The sequence below is a fragment of the Oncorhynchus kisutch genome, linkage group LG7 (genome assembly GCF_002021735.2).
Source record: "Oncorhynchus kisutch isolate 150728-3 linkage group LG7, Okis_V2, whole genome shotgun sequence".
NCBI classification, from domain to species: domain Eukaryota; kingdom Metazoa; phylum Chordata; class Actinopteri; order Salmoniformes; family Salmonidae; genus Oncorhynchus; species Oncorhynchus kisutch.
Genome location: NC_034180.2, coordinates 26,032,939 through 26,052,828, shown reverse-complemented (window position 1 = coordinate 26,052,828; position 19,890 = coordinate 26,032,939). Strand labels below are relative to the sequence as shown.

The following is a 19,890-nucleotide window of genomic DNA, read 5'->3' as shown; positions in this document are numbered from 1 at the left end:
TGGTACCCTTCTTGCAGGCTCTTCTTGACATGACCCTCCAGCATGACAATGCCACCAGCCATACTGCTCGTTCTGTGTGTGATTTCCTGAATGACAGGAATGTCAGTGTTCTGCCATTTCCAGCAAAGAGCCCGGATCTCAATCCTATTGAGCACGTCTGGGACCTTTTGGATCGGAGGGTGAGGGCTAGGGCCATTCCCCCAAGAAATGTCTGGGAACTTGCAGGTGCCTTGGTGGGAGAGGGGGTAACATCTCACAGCAAGAACTGGAAAATCTGGTACAGTCCATGAGGAGGAGATTCACTGCAGTACTTAATGCAGCTGGTGGCCACACCAGTTTATGTCTCAGTTGTTGAATCTTGTTATGTTCATACAAATATTTACACATGTTAAGTATACTGAAAATAAACGCAGTTGACAGTTTCTTTTTTTGCTGAGTTTATAGTGGTGATAGTAGATAGATGATATAGAATGGTGATCGTGTGGATACATATTGTACCCCTATCGGATACAGACCAAGCAGAAAATAGATTATTCTGAGAAAATCTCTGTTCTCAGAATTATAGACCTGTACAAACAAGCAATAAATAAAAAAAATTCTAAAGATTTCCTATAAATACTGTGAATATGCCCACATCAGTGTGTGTGTCACTGAGCTGAGGGAGTCAGTTGATGGTAGGTGTCAATACCCTGGCTCAACACTTCTCTATGGATCAGACACACAGCAATACTGACACACCTACTCAGCTAACACTCACCCGCTGAACTGACAACACACACACACACACCTTTCACATGCATTCTCTGACTGCATCACACCATCATGGGATGGTGTTTATGTGCGTAACGCAAGAAAGTATCTTATGTGCCCGTGAGCATTTGTTGTGTTGTTGATGAGTCACACTGTAACTTTGGAGAGCTGCTGACTAGGGTTCAGATCAGAGTGCTAAACTGCCCGGTAACACCAGACGAGAGAGCGGCCCAGCTCCAAGCGGCTCCTCTCCTCCCCCATCTCCCTGTCCCAATGACCAAAGAGAAGAGAGGGGCAGAAAACGGTATACAGCCCCAGGCTACGGAGGAGGAAACGCAAATAGAAGCAGAAAAATGCTGAATAAATAGCTCCATCTAAATGTGTGGTGAACAGGGGGTGATGCTGGGAAAGAGAGAGCAAAGTGTCAGCATCACTTACTGATTGTCACATCTCTGTAGAGCTAACCGATAGCTTGACCACCGCTCACACTAGAACCCCAATGTACACTTCTGAAGGGGTCATGTACAGCCGCTAAGCTAGCTTTGGTCGATCGTCTTTGTGTGTGTGTGTGTGTGTGTGTGTGTGTGTGTGTGTGTGTGTGTGTGTGTGTGTGTGTGTGTGGCATAAGTAAACTAGGCAATTTCTTATAGTGTGTGTTAATGTGGTGGGTAGGTTTTGCGGTCTTTCATTGGTCTGCTTGGCCCAGCTGTTCATTACATGGGAGTACATCAGAATCATTGGTGGCTTGTGTGTGTGTGTTGTGTGTAACGTGGTGGTGCGTATGAGTTTGCAAATGAGGGCATCAGCCCAGGCTTAATGCGTATTTGCTGTCAGGCCTCATTTTCATAAATCAACTCAAATCAATGTAGCACTGACAGTAAGTAGATAGGCAGGAAGGAATGTGTGTGTGGCTTGATTTGATAATAAGAAGTGAGGAAGCACAGACCAAGTATTCATCCCAAATAGCAACCTATTCCCCATGTAGTGCACTCATTTTGACCAGTGCCCACAGGCCTCTTCACTATATAGGGTACCATCTGGGACTCACCCCTTGCATCCATCCAGTTGGTTCATTTGTACGCTAGACAAACGCTTATCCAACCAATCAAACCTTTCCCCGTTGGAAATCAGAAATCACTCCCTGACCAAGGACAAGATGCATCAGATTTAACAACAAGACAATCTGTTCTATTTAACATGACACTTCAATAAAGGCATATTATTAAAAAGGCATAGTTTGAAGAATTGGCTTGGTCCATGCCCAGTCCCAAATGCCTCCTCCTCATGAACTACAACACATACTGGAAGATTTCTTTTACTATTCCGATCCGACAAAATCTACGAGCAGAGAGCAGCACGAGATTCACAGGCAGGAACGCTGCTGCATTATTCATGAGCTTAGCAGACACCTTTAGCCACAGAAAATTACCGCTACTCACAGCCTACACATTAGCCATGTACGCAGCTGGCTATTTACTGAAGACGTTTCCTTTTTAGCGTTGGCATTCTCGAGGATAGGAAAAGCACCTTCCCACTTGAAATAATGTGGGAACTGTGTGTGGACTGTGTTAGAGATTTGTACGTAGGGTGTTTTTATGTAGTGTATATGTCTTTATACCACTATACCAGTGTGTGTGTCCCATGTTGTTTCATTAGTGAGAGTGAGCGAGGGAGAGAGCTGTGTGGAGGGGGAGGCTGAGTGTAGGTGAAGATATGTAGCTTTCAACATGAAAGAGACACTGTGTTGCATCATCTATTAACTATTAGCTTCAGCAGCAGCCTTTTCTTTTTATCTCTTCTCTCGTGCTTTGAAGTGGGAAACAGTTCTCTCTATTTTCCTTGGGAAAAATCGACCTTGCTCTAGAACAGTGTCTGTGTACCAAATGGCACCCTATTCCCTATATACAGTAGTGCACTACATTTGGACCAGAGCCCTATGGGCCCTCTTCAAAAGTAGTGCACTATAGCGGGTATAATGTGCCCTTTGGGACACAGCCAGTGTTTCCCAGGCAGACTGTGGTAAGGATGGGTCCTCCCAGGAGAACCAACCAGTCCAAATGGATGCTTGAGGAGACTTTAATGGTGGATTTAATATGTAGCTGTATTAAATTGAGAAGATCAAGTTCCGCATAACTTCCATGAGAGATAAATAATTAATGTACGGGAATTGGCAATAGCAAAAAGAGCGATAAAAAAAAGGGTTGATAATGGTGTGCATACTAAATTGCACAATTATCTCTTTAAAGTGCATTACTTTCAACCAGAGCCCTATAGGCTCTTGGCCATTGAGCTCTAAGCATGCTGGGATAGTGGAGGTCATGTCGTCAGTATGGGGGCGGGGCTACGAAAAGGAAGAGGTCATCATCCACCTTCAGGTCTGATTGAAACAAAGCCAGCACACGCACGCACAGCCAGCACACACACACGCACGCGCACTCAGCCAGCGCACGCGCACTCAGCCAGCGCACGCGCACTCAGCCAGCGCACGCGCACTCAGCCAGCGCACGCGCACTCAGCCAGCGCACGCGCACTCAGCCAGCGCACGCGCACCCAGACAGCGCGCGCACCCAGACAGCACGCGCACCCAGACAGCACGCGCACCCAGACAGCACATGCACACACAAAACTTTACCACCACATCCTAGGAGCATTACTTTCATATCTTAAGATCTAGATAGTCACACACACTACTGCTCTAACCTACAGGGAAGCTAACCGGCAGGTACCAAACTATGGCTAACTAGATCAAACCACAGCAGCTATGGACCCGGTCTCAAATCCCATGTTCAAGCCATTGAGCCTGCTGAGTCCAATCACTCTTCTTCAGGCAGGCTTGAGGCTTAGCATTTTAGCTTTGAGCTGCAAGTCAACCTGAGTCTCTATGGTACTACAAGGGCATTCATCTCTATGGGGGCTGAGGGGCAGAGAGGAGTGGAGGAATACCTACCATCTGTCCTGAGACAAATGGACCCTTGGATTGGATGAAAGAGTATAGAGCAGAGAGGGAAGAGTGACAGTGGAGCAGCAACACACACAGTGGGTTAGTGATGATTATTATTACCAGCCTAGATGTCAGTGTAGGTGTATTCCACACACATGCCCACAAACACGCCCACTGTCTCTCTCAGACACAACACGCGCTCTCTCCTACCCGTTTTTGAAGTGGATGACATGTGCCCTCTGAAGTCCAGTCTCCAGGAAGTATCCCAGCTCCTGTTCCTGTGCCACTGGGCCTGGCTTTGGACTGCGGTTCTGCATCCCCGCACTGAGGGCCTGAAACACACAAAACAGACCTGAGAACACACAGCACAGGCAACACACTGGTCTAGGAACAGTCTGCTGTGAACGCTTGAAGACGCAGAGAACAAAGTCAGCCTAGTGTTCACACTGGGCATCAACAATAGATTATCACACTGTATACACAATACATAAAATCAGCCTGCAACGCTCCAATCAGAGAGATAAGAAAACACAACCAAGACAACATGAGGTAATAATAGGACTAGAAGGAAAGAGAGAGGAGAGGAGAGTGGGCAGATTGAAGAACCTTGGCTGCTCCTCTCTTCTCACCATCCCGCTCCTCCCCCTCCTTTCCCTGTCCTCTCCCTATTTTCTCTCCATCAGTCCAACCAGACGGGCCCCATTGTGTTCCAACTCTTCTCTCATCCCTGTCTGTCAAACAGATGAAATCATTTCATCCAGCAGCAGGTAGCTAGTGTCCTCACAGTACCTTGAGAGAGCGAGAGACACACAGAGAGAGAGAGAGAGAGACACAGAGAGAAAGAGAGACAGACAGGACAGACAGGACAGAGAGAAAAGCAGAGAGAGGCAGAGCGCTTAGAGCAGCCTGGCCTTATGTAAGCCAAAAGAACAGAGTAGAACAGAACAGAGCAGAACAAAGCGGCACTAGCCTGGTTCTGTGGAGATGAGGAGGAGTGATAGATAGCACTACAGCCAGGTGTTTATCTAGGGCCTGTTGCCCTATTAATCTCCTAGGTGTTGTACCAGTGTCTCTCTGCATGCTGTATGGAATCAGCTGCTGGTTCAGTTACAGGGAGGCACAGGGAGGGGGTCTATTTGGGGGAATGAATCGATGCCACTAGATTAGAGTTTCAATATTGAATTCAAATAGCCGATACAGTTTCATGACATTTTGGAGCAACAACACAGCTCTATCCAGAAGCTTGGTCACTAAAATGACACCATGAGCCCAAAATGGGCCAAATGAGTCAACTAAGGACACAGGCCATCATGTTTTTTAAATATATTGTTAGAGAAAAATCAGTTGTCACATTTTGTTGAGTCATCACTTGCCATTAAGAATCCCATTCTGAATGTCTTGGCACTCAATGTTTAGAAAGAAATTCCACTGTCCCATAAATCCATATTTGCATCTTGTTTTTGTAAACAGTATCATTCATACATGGATTTATGGCACAGTGGAAAAACATGTCTAAAATTGAGTGCAGAGACATCATTCAGAATGGGATTCTGATGTAATAGGAGTTTGTTTGGGATTGTTTTGGAGTGTTTTCACCAAGCTTAAGACACATTTTCATAATGCATTGTAGTCAATGGCAAGTGATGACTCTGCAAAATGTGACAAACTATTTTATCTGTGACAAGCCAGAATATTGGGGGGGGGGGGGGGGGGAGAAACAGAGCATTGTCTGCTTCATTTCCCATATACGGGGGACTGGAAATGATGCAGACAATTACATTGATGGAAGCACAAATCTGTAATATTAAAGCTAATATTAATATTAAAGCCACCCCTTAAATTTAAATATATATATTTAAAAAAACAGCACCCAGAAAGAGAGAAAAACAACTGTAGGGGAAAAACGTGTTGGCAGAACAAATCAGAGTGGAGAAAAAAAGTTGCTGATTAAAAACAGCAGCCAAGGTCAGAAAACAATATCATCAAACCATGGGGCAGTCTGTCGATGCTGCTGGAGACTGGAACAGCTCCAGGACCTGCCTGCCTGATGGCCCTGGTCCCCTTCCACCACTACGGTACTAATACTACAGACACCAGCACTACAGATGGAGTATAGGCCTACTGCAATAGTACACAGGCAGATCCAGCTCCCAAACATTAGTGGATGTGTGGTGAGCGTTCTGGCACAAAATTGTTGCCGCTTTGAGGACGGAAAAAGCCCAATATAAATCCAATCAATTAATTACAGCCATGTCCAATCAGCTTATTGAGGACACCAAGAATGGATAGCTATTCATTAAAAAGGTCAAACAGAAACTATTCGAAAATATACATTTTTTATTTGACCATTAATTAACTAGGCAAATCAGTTAAGAATACATTATTATTTACAATGACGGCCTAGGAACAGTGGGTTAACTGCCTTGTTCAGGGGAAGAATGACAGATTTTCACCTTGTCAGCTCGGGGATTTGTTCTTGCAACCTTCAAGTTACTAGTCTAACGCTCTAACCATTAGGCTACCTGCCGCCCCACTAATTAAGTTGCTGGTGGCTGGTCTTGGTATTTTGTATTGCAACTTAACTGTAATTTTAAAAGAGGGTTGGTTATTTTGTTAGTATTAGCCTAGATCCCCCAAAATTATTAGAGCATCTCCAGCTTCTCCCTCCTGTCAACACATCCAGAAGTAAAGCCAATGTCAGCCGGTTGCTAGGTTACCTTCTCTACTTCCTGTAGGTAGAGCAGGGCGATGTCTCCAGACTTCTCATAGCAGGTAATCACTTCTTGGTCTTTGTCCACGTTACGATTGGACAGGGACGGAGACGCAGCCGGGACTTTCTCTAGACACAGACCTAGAGAGAGGAAGTTCATTATGCTGTATACTGTACACACATTGTGGCCACAATGCAGCCTACCAAGGGTTAAAGTTCATGCTGAAGCTTTAGTGTGTGTGTACTTGTGTGCACTTGTGTGCGTGCGTAGTGTACACTCATCTCTCCTCTCTGGCTACTTCAAGCCCGTCCTCAGCCACGGAAAAAGTGACACACCTGGGCTGGGCCCCTGCTGCAATATGAATCAGTAGGTGATCAAGGCTCCCAGACAGCCAGCAGAGAGCCCCTGAATGTTTTATCACACGCTTAGAGGACAACGCACTAGCCTGACAGACGTCTGGAAGAGCAACCAGAAACTCAGGGTTAGGTGGCAATGGAAGTGTCTCGTTGCTCTGCTCTGTCTGGGGCCTCTAGGAGCAATGGAAGTGTCTCACCGTCCTGCTCTGTCTGGCCCTGGGGCTGGCTGGGGCTTCCAGGAGCCAGTGTATGGGATCTGAGTAAAGGACACCTCACATCAGCCAAGGACTGAAGGAGATACCTGAGACAGATGTATTTTATAGCAGTCCCCTTCCTTTCTTCTAGAGGACATTGGGACAACAATCATCTTCCACTTCTGGCTGCTGCTTGTCTTGGTTTCACAAATTAAGGCTCTCACTATTTTCTCTCATGTGGTTTCCCTGATTTTGTAACCTGCAAGGAAACAAAAAACTGGGGCTTTGTTGTAGCCTGGGCCCCTCGCTATAGGCAGAGTTTTATTTGTATACTCACGTGGTAAGGAAAATAAATAAACTGGGGCCCTAAAAGGATACTCTTTGGTACGGGAAGAGTATCCCTGTCTGACCTCTGGGTAGATTGGGCCGTGTCTCTGTCAATCACCAGACCATTCTGTATGTAATGAGATAATATGGAGGAAAGCAACACTTCCATTGATGGCTACACACACCTCATTGTTATGAAATCCAAGCTGCAGTTTCCGAAGCCCCCTTTTAAAACAAACATTAATAATAGATGATAGCCTTAATAACGAATTAATTATAAATAGCTCTCGTCTCTGGAATTACACAAGACTACGGCAACTGTGTGGCGCTCAAATAGAGCCATTCACTAACAGGGTCCAAACAATACAAGCCAAACGGTTCATCCATCAACTCCCCATGATTGCTTTACACACCCTGAAACCTCCAGTACCATAGAGGTGCAGACGTCTTCTCATTAGAGGACATGACTGGAACATGAATACGGTTGTGTGTTGAGAGAGCGATAAATGGAGGCAGAGAGGGAGATGGAGGGCGAGAGAGGTATACGTAGATAAAACAGGAGAGCCGGCAGAGACAGAGAGATGGAAAGATGAAAATGCTCGATCACCCACTCTGGCAAGGGAGAGAGAGAGAGAGAGAGCGATTGAGAGAGAGACAGACAGAAAGACAGCAGCAGAGGGGCGTCAGCAGCCAGGCCTGTCTTTGCCTTATAAAGATATACCCTTGTGGTGGTGCGGGTGGGTGGGTTAAAGACTGTGGATCCTCTTGTCGTTGTGGGGCTCTGCTCGCTCTGCTGCCGTGCCACACATAACTTATTCATACCACTGTGGCACTTTAACAGCCTAATGGGCTCCTGTGTTACTCTAAACAGGCCCGGCCTGAGCCCCTCCTCCCCTCTCGATTAGGACGCTCATAAAAATTTTACAGCACTAAAGTCTTCCCATTAACCCCCATCGGACAAACAAAATGGCTGGTCCAGACAAAGTAACACAACTGACTAATGAACTCTGATGATGTGGTGTATGGGCGACTGCTTGGCTTGCATTGTTGGGTGGTCTGTGTAAACCCTAGGGTATGCTGGTGTATGTTTAGAGGGGGACAGGTGTGTGTGTGTGTGTGTGTGTGTGTGTGTGTGTGTGTGTGTGTGTGTGCACACTAGGCTGCTGTATTGAGGTGGACGGCAGTGCTTCTTCTCTCAGCTCACAGCCAACGTAACGCTGCTGGTCTGTCAGAACTCTGATCAAAGCTCTGCAGTCCTGGCTGACACATTCACTGTGCTCTGCATTAGAAATTGAGAGAGCGAGAGTGTGCGGTATGTATGGTGTGTGTGTTGGTATGAGAGCGTAGGACTCCTCTCGCCACAACAGTGAACCTCTACCGCCACCACATGGCCAAACAACACATTGCAGGGGATACGAGGTCAAGCTGCGAAGACTGGTCCTGCTGTCAGTTTCCTCAATTCAGAGACAACACATTTTCCCTCCATGTCATGTACATTTTCAAATACACACGAGTAACAATGTTGTTCCAAAGCATGACTAGATTACCTATGTCAAGCTTTAAAAACAGGGTAGGGTGCCACTGGGGTGCCACGGCAGGGCAGGCACGAAGTCCTGACTCGGACTGGCCAGACCAGCAGAGTTAGCTAATACAGTCACCCCAGCCTCAGCACTTTCTCAATGACAGGAGAAGAGGGATTCAGCACCACATATTACGTTGAACGTTTTAATGTCACAGGCACAAGTACAGTGAAATGCCTTTCTTGACAGCTCCAAACCTAACAATGCAGTAATCAATAACAATGTGGTACTACAAATGTGTTCACTAATATGTGTATTAAAAAATTAAGTGTTTGGTCCCATATTCATCACATGCAATGACTTGTGACTCTACACATTTGCTGTTTGTTTTGGTTGCGTTTCAGACTATTTTGTGCCCAATAAATATGAATGGTAAATAATGTATTGTCATTATGGAGTCACTTTTATTATGAATAAGAATATAATGTTTCTAAACACTTCTACATTAATGTGGACGCTAGCATTGTTACAGATCATCCTGAACAAATCGTGAATAATGAGGAGTGAGAAAGTTACAGATATCATACCACCCCAAAATGCTAACCTCCCCTGTTATTGTAATGGTGAGAGGTTAGCATGTCTTGAGGGTATGATATAAAACGCTAACCTCCACTGTTATTGTAATGGCGAGAGGTTAGCATGTATTGGGGGTCTGATATAAAATGCTAACCTCCCCTGTTATTGTAATGGTGAGAGGTTAGCATGTCTTGGGGGTATGATATAAAATGCTAACCTCCCCTGTTATTGTAGTACAGAGCCAGAAAACAAAAAATATGTCACTGTCCCAATACTTTTGGAACTCACTGTACATACAAACAGTCAGTTCCAGTACCATATTTACAATGTGCAGGCATACTGGAGTGATATAGGTAAATATGTAAAGGGGTAAGGTGACTAGGTATCTGGAAATACACTATATATTCAAAAGTATGTGCACACCGCTTCAATTAGTGGATTCGTCTATTTCAGCCACACCCATTGCTGACAAGTGTATAAAATCGAGCATACAGCCATGAAATCTCCATAGACAAACATTGGCAGTAGAATGGCCTTACTGAAGTGCTCAGTGACTTTCAACGTGGCACCGTGATAAGATTCCAACAAGGATTCCATTCGTCAAATGTCTGCCCTGCTAGAGCTGCCCTGGTCAACTAGAAGTGCATTTATTATGAAGTGAAAACGTCTAGGAGCAATAACGGCTCAGCAGCGAAGTAGTAGCCCACACAAGCACATAAAAATCGACTTTCTTCTGTTGCAACACTCAGTACAGAGTTCCAAACTGCCTCTGGAAACAACGTCAGCACAATAACTGTTCGTCAGGAGCTTCAAGAAATGAGTTTCCATGGCCTCGCAGCCACACACAAACCTAAGATCACCATGCACAATGCCAAGCATCGGCTGGAGTGGTGTAAAGCTCGCCGCATTGGACTCTGGAGCAGTGGAAACGCATTCCCTTGAGTGATGAATCACACTTCACCATCTGGCAGTCTGACGAATCTGGGTTTGGCGGATGCCAGGAGAACGCTATCTGCCCCAATGCATTGTGCCAACTGTAAAGTTAGGTTGAGGAGGAATAATGGTCTGAGGTTGTTTTTCATGGTTCGGGCTAGCCCACTTAGTTCCAGTGAAGGGACATTTTAATACTACAGCATACAATGACATTCTAGACGATTCTGTGCTTCCAACTATACAGCAACAGTTTGGGGAAAGCCCTTTCCTGTTTCAGCATGACAATGCCCCAGTGCACAAAGCGAGGTCCATACAGAAATGGTTTGTCGAGATCGGTGTGGAAGAAGTTGACTGGCTCTTGCACAGAGCCCTGACTTCAATCGAACACCTTTGGGATAAATTGGAACACCGACCTCGAGCCAGGCCTAGTTGCCCAACATCAGTGCCCGACCTCACTAATGCTCTTGTGACTGAAAGGAAGCATCCCTGCAGCAATGTTCCAACATCTAGTGGAAAGCCTTCCCAGAAGAATGGTTGCTGTTATAGCAGGAAAGGGGTGACCAACCTCATATTAATACCCATGATTTTGGAATGAGATGTTCAACGATACATACTTTTGGTCATGTAGTGTACAATATGTAGAGTAGCAGCGGCATATATGTTGATTGTATGTGAGTGGGTGTGCGTGTGTGTAGAGTCAGTATAAATGTATGTGCATATTATGTGTGTGTAAGCAAATTATGGAGTGAGTGTTTGTGTGTGTTGAAGTGACAGCGTGCACAAGTGTGTTGGGCCATGTGAGTGTGCATAGAGAAAGTGGGAAAAAAATCAAATTAAATACAAGGGTCAATTCAGAGTCCTTGTAGCCGTTTTGTTAGCTATTTAGCAGTCTTATGGCTTGGGGATACAAGCGGTTCAGGATCCTGTTGGTGTCAGACTTGATGCACTGGAAGCAGAGAACAGTTTATGGCTTGGGCAGCTGGAGTCTTTAACCATTTCCCTGCCCTTCCTTTCACACGCCTGATATAGAGGTCCTGAATGGCAGGGAGCTCGGGCCCTGTGATGTACTGGGTTGTCCGCATCACCCTCTGTAGCACCATGCGATCGAGGGCGGTGCCATTACCATACCAAGCAGTGATGCAGCCAGTCAAGATGTTCTCAATGGTACAGCTGTAGAACTTTGAGAGTTTGAGGGCCCATGCCAAACCTTCTCAACCTCCTGAGAGAGAAGAGGCGCTGTCGCGACTTCTTCACAACTGTGTGCGTGTGTACCATTTTAAGTCCTTTGTGATTTGGACACCGAAGAACAAGAAGCTCCTTGGTCTTACTGACGTTGAGGGAGAGGTTGTTGTTCCGGCACCACACTGCCAGGTCATTGACCTCCTCCCTGTAGGCTCTCATCGCCAGGGATCAGGCCTACCACCGATGTGTCGTCAGCAAACTTGATGACGTGTGTTGAAGTTGTGCGTGGTTACACAGTCGCTGGTGAACAGGGAGTACAGGACCCTAAGCCCTAAGCTTGGTGACGGGCTTGGAGGGGACAATGGTGTTGAACGCTAAGCTGTAGTCAATGTGAAAATGCTGTTCATAGGAATTCCTCTTATCTAGGTTGGGTGAGGGCAGTGTGGAGTGCAATTGAGATTGAGTCATCTATGAATCTGTTGAGGCGGTATGCAAATTGGAGTGGGTCTGGGATGATGGAGTTGAGGTGTGGCATAACCAGCCTCTCAAAGCACTTCATGATCACAAATGTGAGTGCTACAAGGCAGTAGTCATTGTGGCATGAAGCCTTAGAGTACTTGGGAACAGGAATGATGGTGGTCATTTTAAAACATGTGGGGGTTACAGACTGGGACAAGGAGAGGTTGAAAATTATAGTGAATATGCCTGCCAGCTGTTCTCACATGCTCGGAGAACGTTACCTGGAACACCGCCGGGCCCCGCAGCCTTGTAGATGTTAACCTGATTAAAGACCTTACTCACGTCAGCCTCAGAGCGCAAGATTACCCAATCCTAAGGGGTCGTTGGCGGCCCTCACACCCGACACGATGTTGCTAATGTCGAAGCGTGCAAAACAAAATGCATTGAGTTTGTCTTGGAGAGAAGCATCGTTGGGTAGATCACAGCTGGGTCTTCTTCTGTAATCTGTAACGGACTGTAGCTCTGCCACATGCTGCGGGGGTCGGAAGCCTGTGTAATAGGATTCTACCTTATTCCTGGATTGTCCTTTTACTCATTTTACTCATTTTACTCATTTGGAGGTTGTCTTGTACTTGTTCCTGTCCTCAGCCTCAGGTTTGGTTTCAGATTAGGCTCAACGTCCTTGGGAATTGACGGATGACACTTCCTATCAAGCTGGTCACCAAAATGACTGGAATGGAATGTGTAAAGTAGAGTAAAGCACTGAAGCAGAGTTGAGATCGAGCTGAGGCTTGGCGGTTGAATAGAAACTCGGGTTATGCAGTGTTTTCCATAAGCGCTGGAGGTCGGCTAAACAGCTGACCTTCTTCCACTTTTCATTTAAAAAAAAGTTTACATTTGCTAGTCAGAAAAGTCTGTATAGCCTTCTCCCACTAGAATGAACAATACGCATCTTCTAGTTATACAGTTTATTGATAGGACAGGCGCCTGTCAGTCACAAAGCAAGCGATGAGAGAGAAACACTGCTGGTTTGTCAGTCTGTTGTTGGTCCTGCCTCTCAGTACTGGTGTTATTTTTGTGCACTGTGGTTGGCTACAGTACATTTTATTTTCATAGAAGGAGCGCATGTTGCTTCATTGACTCCTGGTGTGTGAATTTACAAGCAACTAGCAATGAGTGGAAATCCACTTCATTATGGTTTTGTGGCACATTCATTTATTTTCTTTTGCGTGTTTCAAAGGCCTACAGCCAACCACGGATTCGGGGTGCATAGGCTATTTACTGTTGCTTGTGTTGACTAGTTTCTAAGAGGTGACGAACAAAGTGAATAAAGTCCATCTCCTATATCCCTTTGCTCTTCATAAATCATACAACGTAGTTATATGTCTATTGTATCGTGTCGGGACAAGTAAACTAAAATATGTTGTTTGTATTTTCCTAGGATTCAAAGACCACGTCGAGACTTGCCAGTGTCCGTTAAAGTGACTCGTCAGTGTAGACGAGTGATGGGTTGTTCGGCTCTTTTTGAACAGCTCTTTTTGGGTGAATGGAACCAAATTGCATCGGTGACAGAGCCATTCATTTGGCACAATAATTTGAATACTGGTAGGCTATTACTGCTTTTTGGTCACTATCTGCCGATAAATAATGAAAACATTTGATGAAGATGTTGAATCCTCACTGCAGGAACAGTAGGTAGTGGAGAGAGAGCCTCATTCTGGTCCAAAATATGATACAAGAAAACAGATTGAAGGTTATAAAAGCTAATGGCATGAAACTTATATGGTATTATAGATGTTGATATAGGCTTCTGATTTTATTAAAGTGTTGACAATGGAGTAGTCAACTGCTGCTTTCTGAGTAGCAAAGCACATGTTTAACACCTGCTTCATTCTTCAAATCATACCTGTAAGTTTATTCTTGGGTACCTGAATTATATATATATATATTATTATTTTTTTACCTTTATTTAACTAGAATTGGGGTTGCACAATCTGGCAGGGGTAACTAATTTACTGCAATTCTATATTATTTCTCAACAGGGAATCCATGTTTACTTACCTTTTTTCTTAGGTCTTTGCCACAATAAACTAAATTGAAAGAGCAGACTAGATGTATTTTTTGCCACAATAAATGAACTTGAAAGATTACACTACTATTTATAAATAGATTACTAATCTACCGCCTTCCTACCGCCAAAATCCCACCCAGTGATTGATTGACAGGTCTGAAACTCTGTGACTCACAAACATACTGCCCCCTCCCCTGACAATTCCACCCACAGTGATTGATTGACAGGCTAAATTCTAAGGGATAGTTCAACCAAATTACATTGGTTTTCCTGTGTCCACAGCAGCAGAGACAATAAAATACATAATTTGAAGAACAAACATCAGTGGCAATTCATATCTTGTAGTAACGCTGTAAAAAAGACTAATCTCAAGAGAAGACAGATTGAATGTTAAAAAAAGGTTATTTTACTTAGAAAATAGTCCTGATCATATAGGTCTAAACGATATCCAAAACAACTAACACACTGAATTCATACATTTTCAGTCATTGTTATTGTAAAGCCTTTCTACTCAATACCACAACTAATTTGACCAATCTGTGAAGTAAAGTCGTTAAAGTATTCAGTAAGTCACCTGTGTATTTCGGATGGAATCAAGGCATTAGAATGTACCAGAGGACATCAAAATAGAGCACATTCTGCAACAACAACGAAAACGGAGCCCCCCAGCCCGGAACTTCCTGGCTGGCTCGTTTTTTTATTTGGCTGGCTACACCATGTATTAACGGGTAACACTGGTTATGCAGCTTCCCAAACCATACCTCTGTCCCCTTGAAACAAAAATATGTGTCTAGATTTTGATTTGGGAAATACTTGCAGGGTTCTTCATGCACAGGGTATTTTGTGGCGGGCCACCCAGAGGTTTTATCACGCCCTCCACCTTATGCCTCTTTTTTAGCCTGGAAAAACCCGGACTGGTGTAATGTGAAGGCATACTACAATTGGTACCCAAGGCTCTTACCTTTGGTAGCGTATGCCTCGGCGATCATGGAGAGACGGTAGACAGGGGCTCCCACCAGCGCCAGCTCGTCCAGGGTCACTTTGCCATACTGGTTGATGGCTTCACTGTAGTCTCCCTCCACGTAGGACAGCTTGGCCATTAACATGCTGGCCTCTTGCATGTAGTCCGGCTGGGCACGAAAGGAAAGAGAAGAGACAGATAGTGTTGTTTTCTCCTGCAGACAAAGACGTGTAGCTAAATGTACACACTTCAGAGAAAAAGAGGGCATAGAAGCTGCACGAGGGAGTGATGCAGCTTTATGAGGTTCTATAATTCAAAGGGGATTCTCTCAGTTTGGAAAGGCAGTGAGTGTAAAGCCAGATACTGATTAAACCAGTGTTACCTTTTGTAGTATTAGAATACTGTTATAAGTCTGGTAGTTCTGAGCAATTAACTGAAATTTCAACATTTTAACACACAATTTCAAATTTTAAACAACTAATTGACCGACATCAATTCCATTTTGGGTGTTTGTTTTCTGTGAGCTCAACGCGCATATTGCACAGTTTCTCAAGAGATAAATCAGATCCAGCTTGAACTGTGAGATGTAGTAGGGAGTTGTAGTTTCCAACAGGCCAATATTATAGGTAATTTAGTGCATAAAACCTGATAATTAACTACAATGACAATCCATTATGAATCTCCTTGTCTGATCTGTTTGTTTTACGCCTGCTACGTTAGGTTGGTGTGGGGCGGAGACGGAGAGAAGAATGCGCAATCGTGGATATAGAGCAGCTGTTGCTTCGCGAGGTAAAATACATGATCTGAGTGATTGATAGTTGGTATTCATCAGTCATAAATGTATGCCTTATTTACTTTGAAATATTACTAAAAGATTGATTTTGTCAGGCAGCATAGGCAGGAACTATATAGAAATTAGACAATGACTTGGAATGAAATAAGAAAGTAATCAAATAAAATATCTTATTCAAGTTATGCAAATAAATGATGGTTAATAAGTGATAAGCAGTAATGGGCAGTCACTACCATCACAGGACTTTTAATAATTGTTTTATTCGATGTTGTTAAAGCATTCAATCCAAATAATCGAAACCAAAATGGAAAACCGTGATCACTTTTTAATAATCGAACCAGACCTCAAAAATCACTAATCGCTCAGCATTGAAGACTGCACTACACTGTTATAACACTATTACAAGACTGAACTAGACTGAAAAGTAGACAGATGATGTATACTAATATAATGGTCATAGGTGAAGTCTACTGTGTTACATCAACTACCTTGAGGTTCCCTCGGTCCAGGGCAGCGGTCAGGTGTTTGTGGACCTCCACTAGCCTGGGTCTTGGGCCCCTGGGGCTGGCCCCCTGCTTGATGGGGTTCTCCTTGATGTACTGCTGGAGCTTGGCCTCCCCCAGCAGCAGCTCCCCCAGGTCATCTGAAACACAGTTTAGACTACCCTTAGACTACCCTCCCAGTTCAACAGGGTCTTGTATTCAAAAGGCACCAAATGTTTTATTTTATTTTATTTCACCTTTATTTAACCAGGCAGGCTAGTTGAGAACAAGTTCTCATTTGCAACTGCGACCTGGCCAAGATAAAGCGTAGCAATTCGACACATACAACACAGAGTTACACATGGAACAAACAAAACATAGTCAATAATACAGTAGAACAAAAGAAAACAAAAAGTCTATATACAGTGAGTGCAAATGAGGTAAGTTAAGGAAATGGAAATGGATTGAAACCGGGAAGGACTACCTGACCTTGTCCAATAACAAACGTGTTTTTGTTTTCCAGCACAAAAAGTTTGCTATGTTTTTCTATGATGTTCACTAATGAATATGACCTAGAACAAGCCACTGATTTCTTACCAACTAGGCTAACTACCAGATTAATAGGTGGACTGACAACACACATCATGTTCCAATAATACATCACAGTAAAGACAGATCAGTCAACCCTGACTAATACGCAGAATCTCAAATAATCTGTACAATACTATAGCATCAGTATTCAGAAAAGTTGACGGGAGGGGGGTCATAATTTCAGCAAGCCATGACACCCACCATCTCAGATTGTTCTGAAATCTAATTTGATCTCTGAGAAATCAAGCTAATTGATTGCAACCAAACGGTCCCTTTTAATTGATAGCTTCACATAATATTCAACAAATACAGTACCCAACATCCAATTTGGACCAAACGTATTCTTATCATTGAGTAAAATGGTCAAAAGCCACCTAAGGGATAGTGACTAAAATGTTGTGACAACCCTAATAAAATAATACAATTAAAAACCATTGCATGGCAGTAACATGATTCTCAATAAGAAAACAGCTATATTTGTAGTGTGATTAGTGACATTTTCCATTAAACCCAGCCCAAAACCATTATTTCAATTGTTTTGTTGTAAAAACACCAGAAAATCAGCTCCAAGTGGTTTTAATTTAGGACCTCTGTTCCAAAGCATTGCCACACATAATACAGAGATATATGTGACTGTATACAAATGTAAGCAAGGTTTTAAATTATTACGTTTTAGTCAAATATTCTGTTTGGTCTTCTTGCGTTCAATTTGCAGTCTGAGTCTACACATTTTTTGTAATTATGTTCTGGCTCCCTAGCCATCTGCTCAAAAAATATATAATTGTCCAGCGGCTGAATCTAGTTGATGATCCCTGCTATACAGTGTGTGTTTGGGACTTTCACTATTTGAAGACCATAACATTGCTACCATTAGAACTGCTATAGCCTAATGGTTTGCTTGTATGCAAGGAATGGTCTAACTTATCCAGACCAATTGTTTTTAATGGAATAAACCACACACAGAGGGGTCGTTTCCTGGACATAAATTAAGCCTAAGAGAAGGACAAACTGAATTGCTTTCAGGGCGGACTGGCTTGAATTGTGAGGATGACCATACAATTTATTTTGATCGTCAGCAAAAGCTATTGGTTTTCTACCCAAAGTTGCAAAGAAAATGTTGTGATCTATTTAATAAACACAAGAGACCAGTAAAATGGATGTGGTGGCAGTAGCATGAACAGTGGCATCTAGTGGGCATAACGCAGTACTTTCACACTATGGTAAATAGTGCAAGCGACTTCAATGGCTAATTTCTCTGAACAGGGGAAAAACCCATCACAAGATTCACAGGGAATAAATTACAAAAAAATGAAGAAGCAATACTTCAAGCAGCATCTCCATACTACTTGTCAGACATAGAAAACTGAAACTGTATATAGGTTCTTGGTGTAGGATTGTCGTGGGGGTCAGTGGGTTTTGATAATTTTATTGAATTCCTCATGTCTTACGGGGAAAGGGGGGTACCTAGTCAGCTGTACAACTGAATGCCTTCAATTGATATGGGTCTTCCGCATTTAACCCAACCCCTCTGAATCAGAGAGGTACGAGGGGCTGCCTTAAATTGACATCCATTTCTTCGGCGCCAGGGGAACAGTGGGTTAACCGCATTGCTCAGGGGCAGAACGCCAGATTTTTACCTTGTCAGCTCAGGGATTCAATCCAGCAACCTTTTGGTTACGGGCCCAACGCTCTAACCACTAGGCTACTTCATTATTAGGAGGAATTATGGTCGAAATTGGATGTTAGGTACTATACTTATTGAAGATGATATGAATCCTATATAATGGCCAATTTGGGGGCAATCAATTAGTTTCATTTCTTAGAGATCAAATTAAATTTCAACAAAATAATATGTTTCAGGAATGCTAATCTTATCCGTTTCTAACTACAGAAACGACTTGAGATGGTGGGTGTCAAAATCCTCTCGTTTGTCCTTTTTGAGGTGGAATGACTCAGGGATAAGAGCAAAGAGAGAAGAACAATAGTAATGGCGTCTTTTTGTAGGCACTAACTTCGCCATGGTTCGTTGGACAAAGCCAAACGGGAAATGAATGCAGTTTTTGTACGGTTTTGGGATAAATGCCGAGAATAAGGTCTGTGTTGAACCCAGGTTTAGGAGATCTTACACGTTTTGTTCTACGAGATCACTTTCATCAGCAAACCTCACTTTTTGTGAATTATGAAGCATTTATTGTATGTAATCAAATTTAAAATACAAAGCACAAAGGCTTCATTATTCATGAATATCATGTTAACTGACTGATACTATAGCAAAGAACAAAACGTATAAGATCTCTTAAGCCTGTGTTAACCTCAGACCTTATTTTCGCCGTTGATCCTAAAACCCTGTTATTTTCCCATAGGATTGGCTGAACGAACCAGAAGTAACTAACTTCCGGTTATTAGGACTACAAGTTGGCGAGCTCTAAATAGGGAGGACCAAAACTGCTGGTTGGAACTGGGCAGGCTAACTCTCTCATTCTCCGTGATGCAAAAAGACAACTCACTACACATTGAGAAGCCTGGTGTGGTGCAATGTTTGTAAGACTAGAAGAAGATTATAGGCCTAGGTTTGTAAAAGATTAGTAGTATGAGTGTTATTCAACCCCTCAATGCCACGCTTTTAAGGGGACTTGTTGGCTAATCCAGTTTGTTACGAGTTTAACTGGCCCATTATGCATGACAGGAGAGTGTGACCCTCTGGTCTGACTGACATAGGTATGTATGCCTGTCAGTTTACATCAACAAACATACATTAATTCCAAAATAAGATATTTCAAGGTGAAGTCAGCAATATGACATCATCATACCATCCTCAGTGACTTCCTGCTTACAGGTTTTCCACTAGTTACCACAGCCACAAAGTAGAAATGGCCTATTTCGTAAAATCTATGAAAGCAGAAACGTGCTTTTTAGTCTTCGTTTTGGGTTAGGGTTATGCATAAGGTTAGCAGTGTGGTTAAGGTTTCAAATTAGATTTTAAGATGATACATTATAGGAATAGGCAGGTTCATGACTTTGTGGCTGTGGTAACTAGTGACGA

General features: G+C 43.5%; 1 protein-coding gene across 3 annotated transcripts in view; it reads right to left on the bottom strand.

Moving 5' to 3' along the window:
• The window catches only part of LOC109894829 (tetratricopeptide repeat protein 7B), a 60,538-nt gene that overhangs the window by 39,793 nt on the left and 855 nt on the right, over positions 1–19,890 (bottom strand). For all 3 annotated transcript variants that reach the window (XM_031828751.1, XM_031828752.1, XM_031828753.1), the window contains exons 2-5: positions 16,263–16,417; positions 14,982–15,150; positions 6,409–6,542; positions 3,902–4,023 (exon numbers count right to left, since the gene is read on the bottom strand). In XM_031828751.1, coding sequence (XP_031684611.1) covers positions 3,902–4,023; positions 6,409–6,542; positions 14,982–15,150; positions 16,263–16,417 — 580 coding nt within the window. The remainder of the gene's footprint in view (positions 1–3,901; positions 4,024–6,408; positions 6,543–14,981; positions 15,151–16,262; positions 16,418–19,890) is intronic.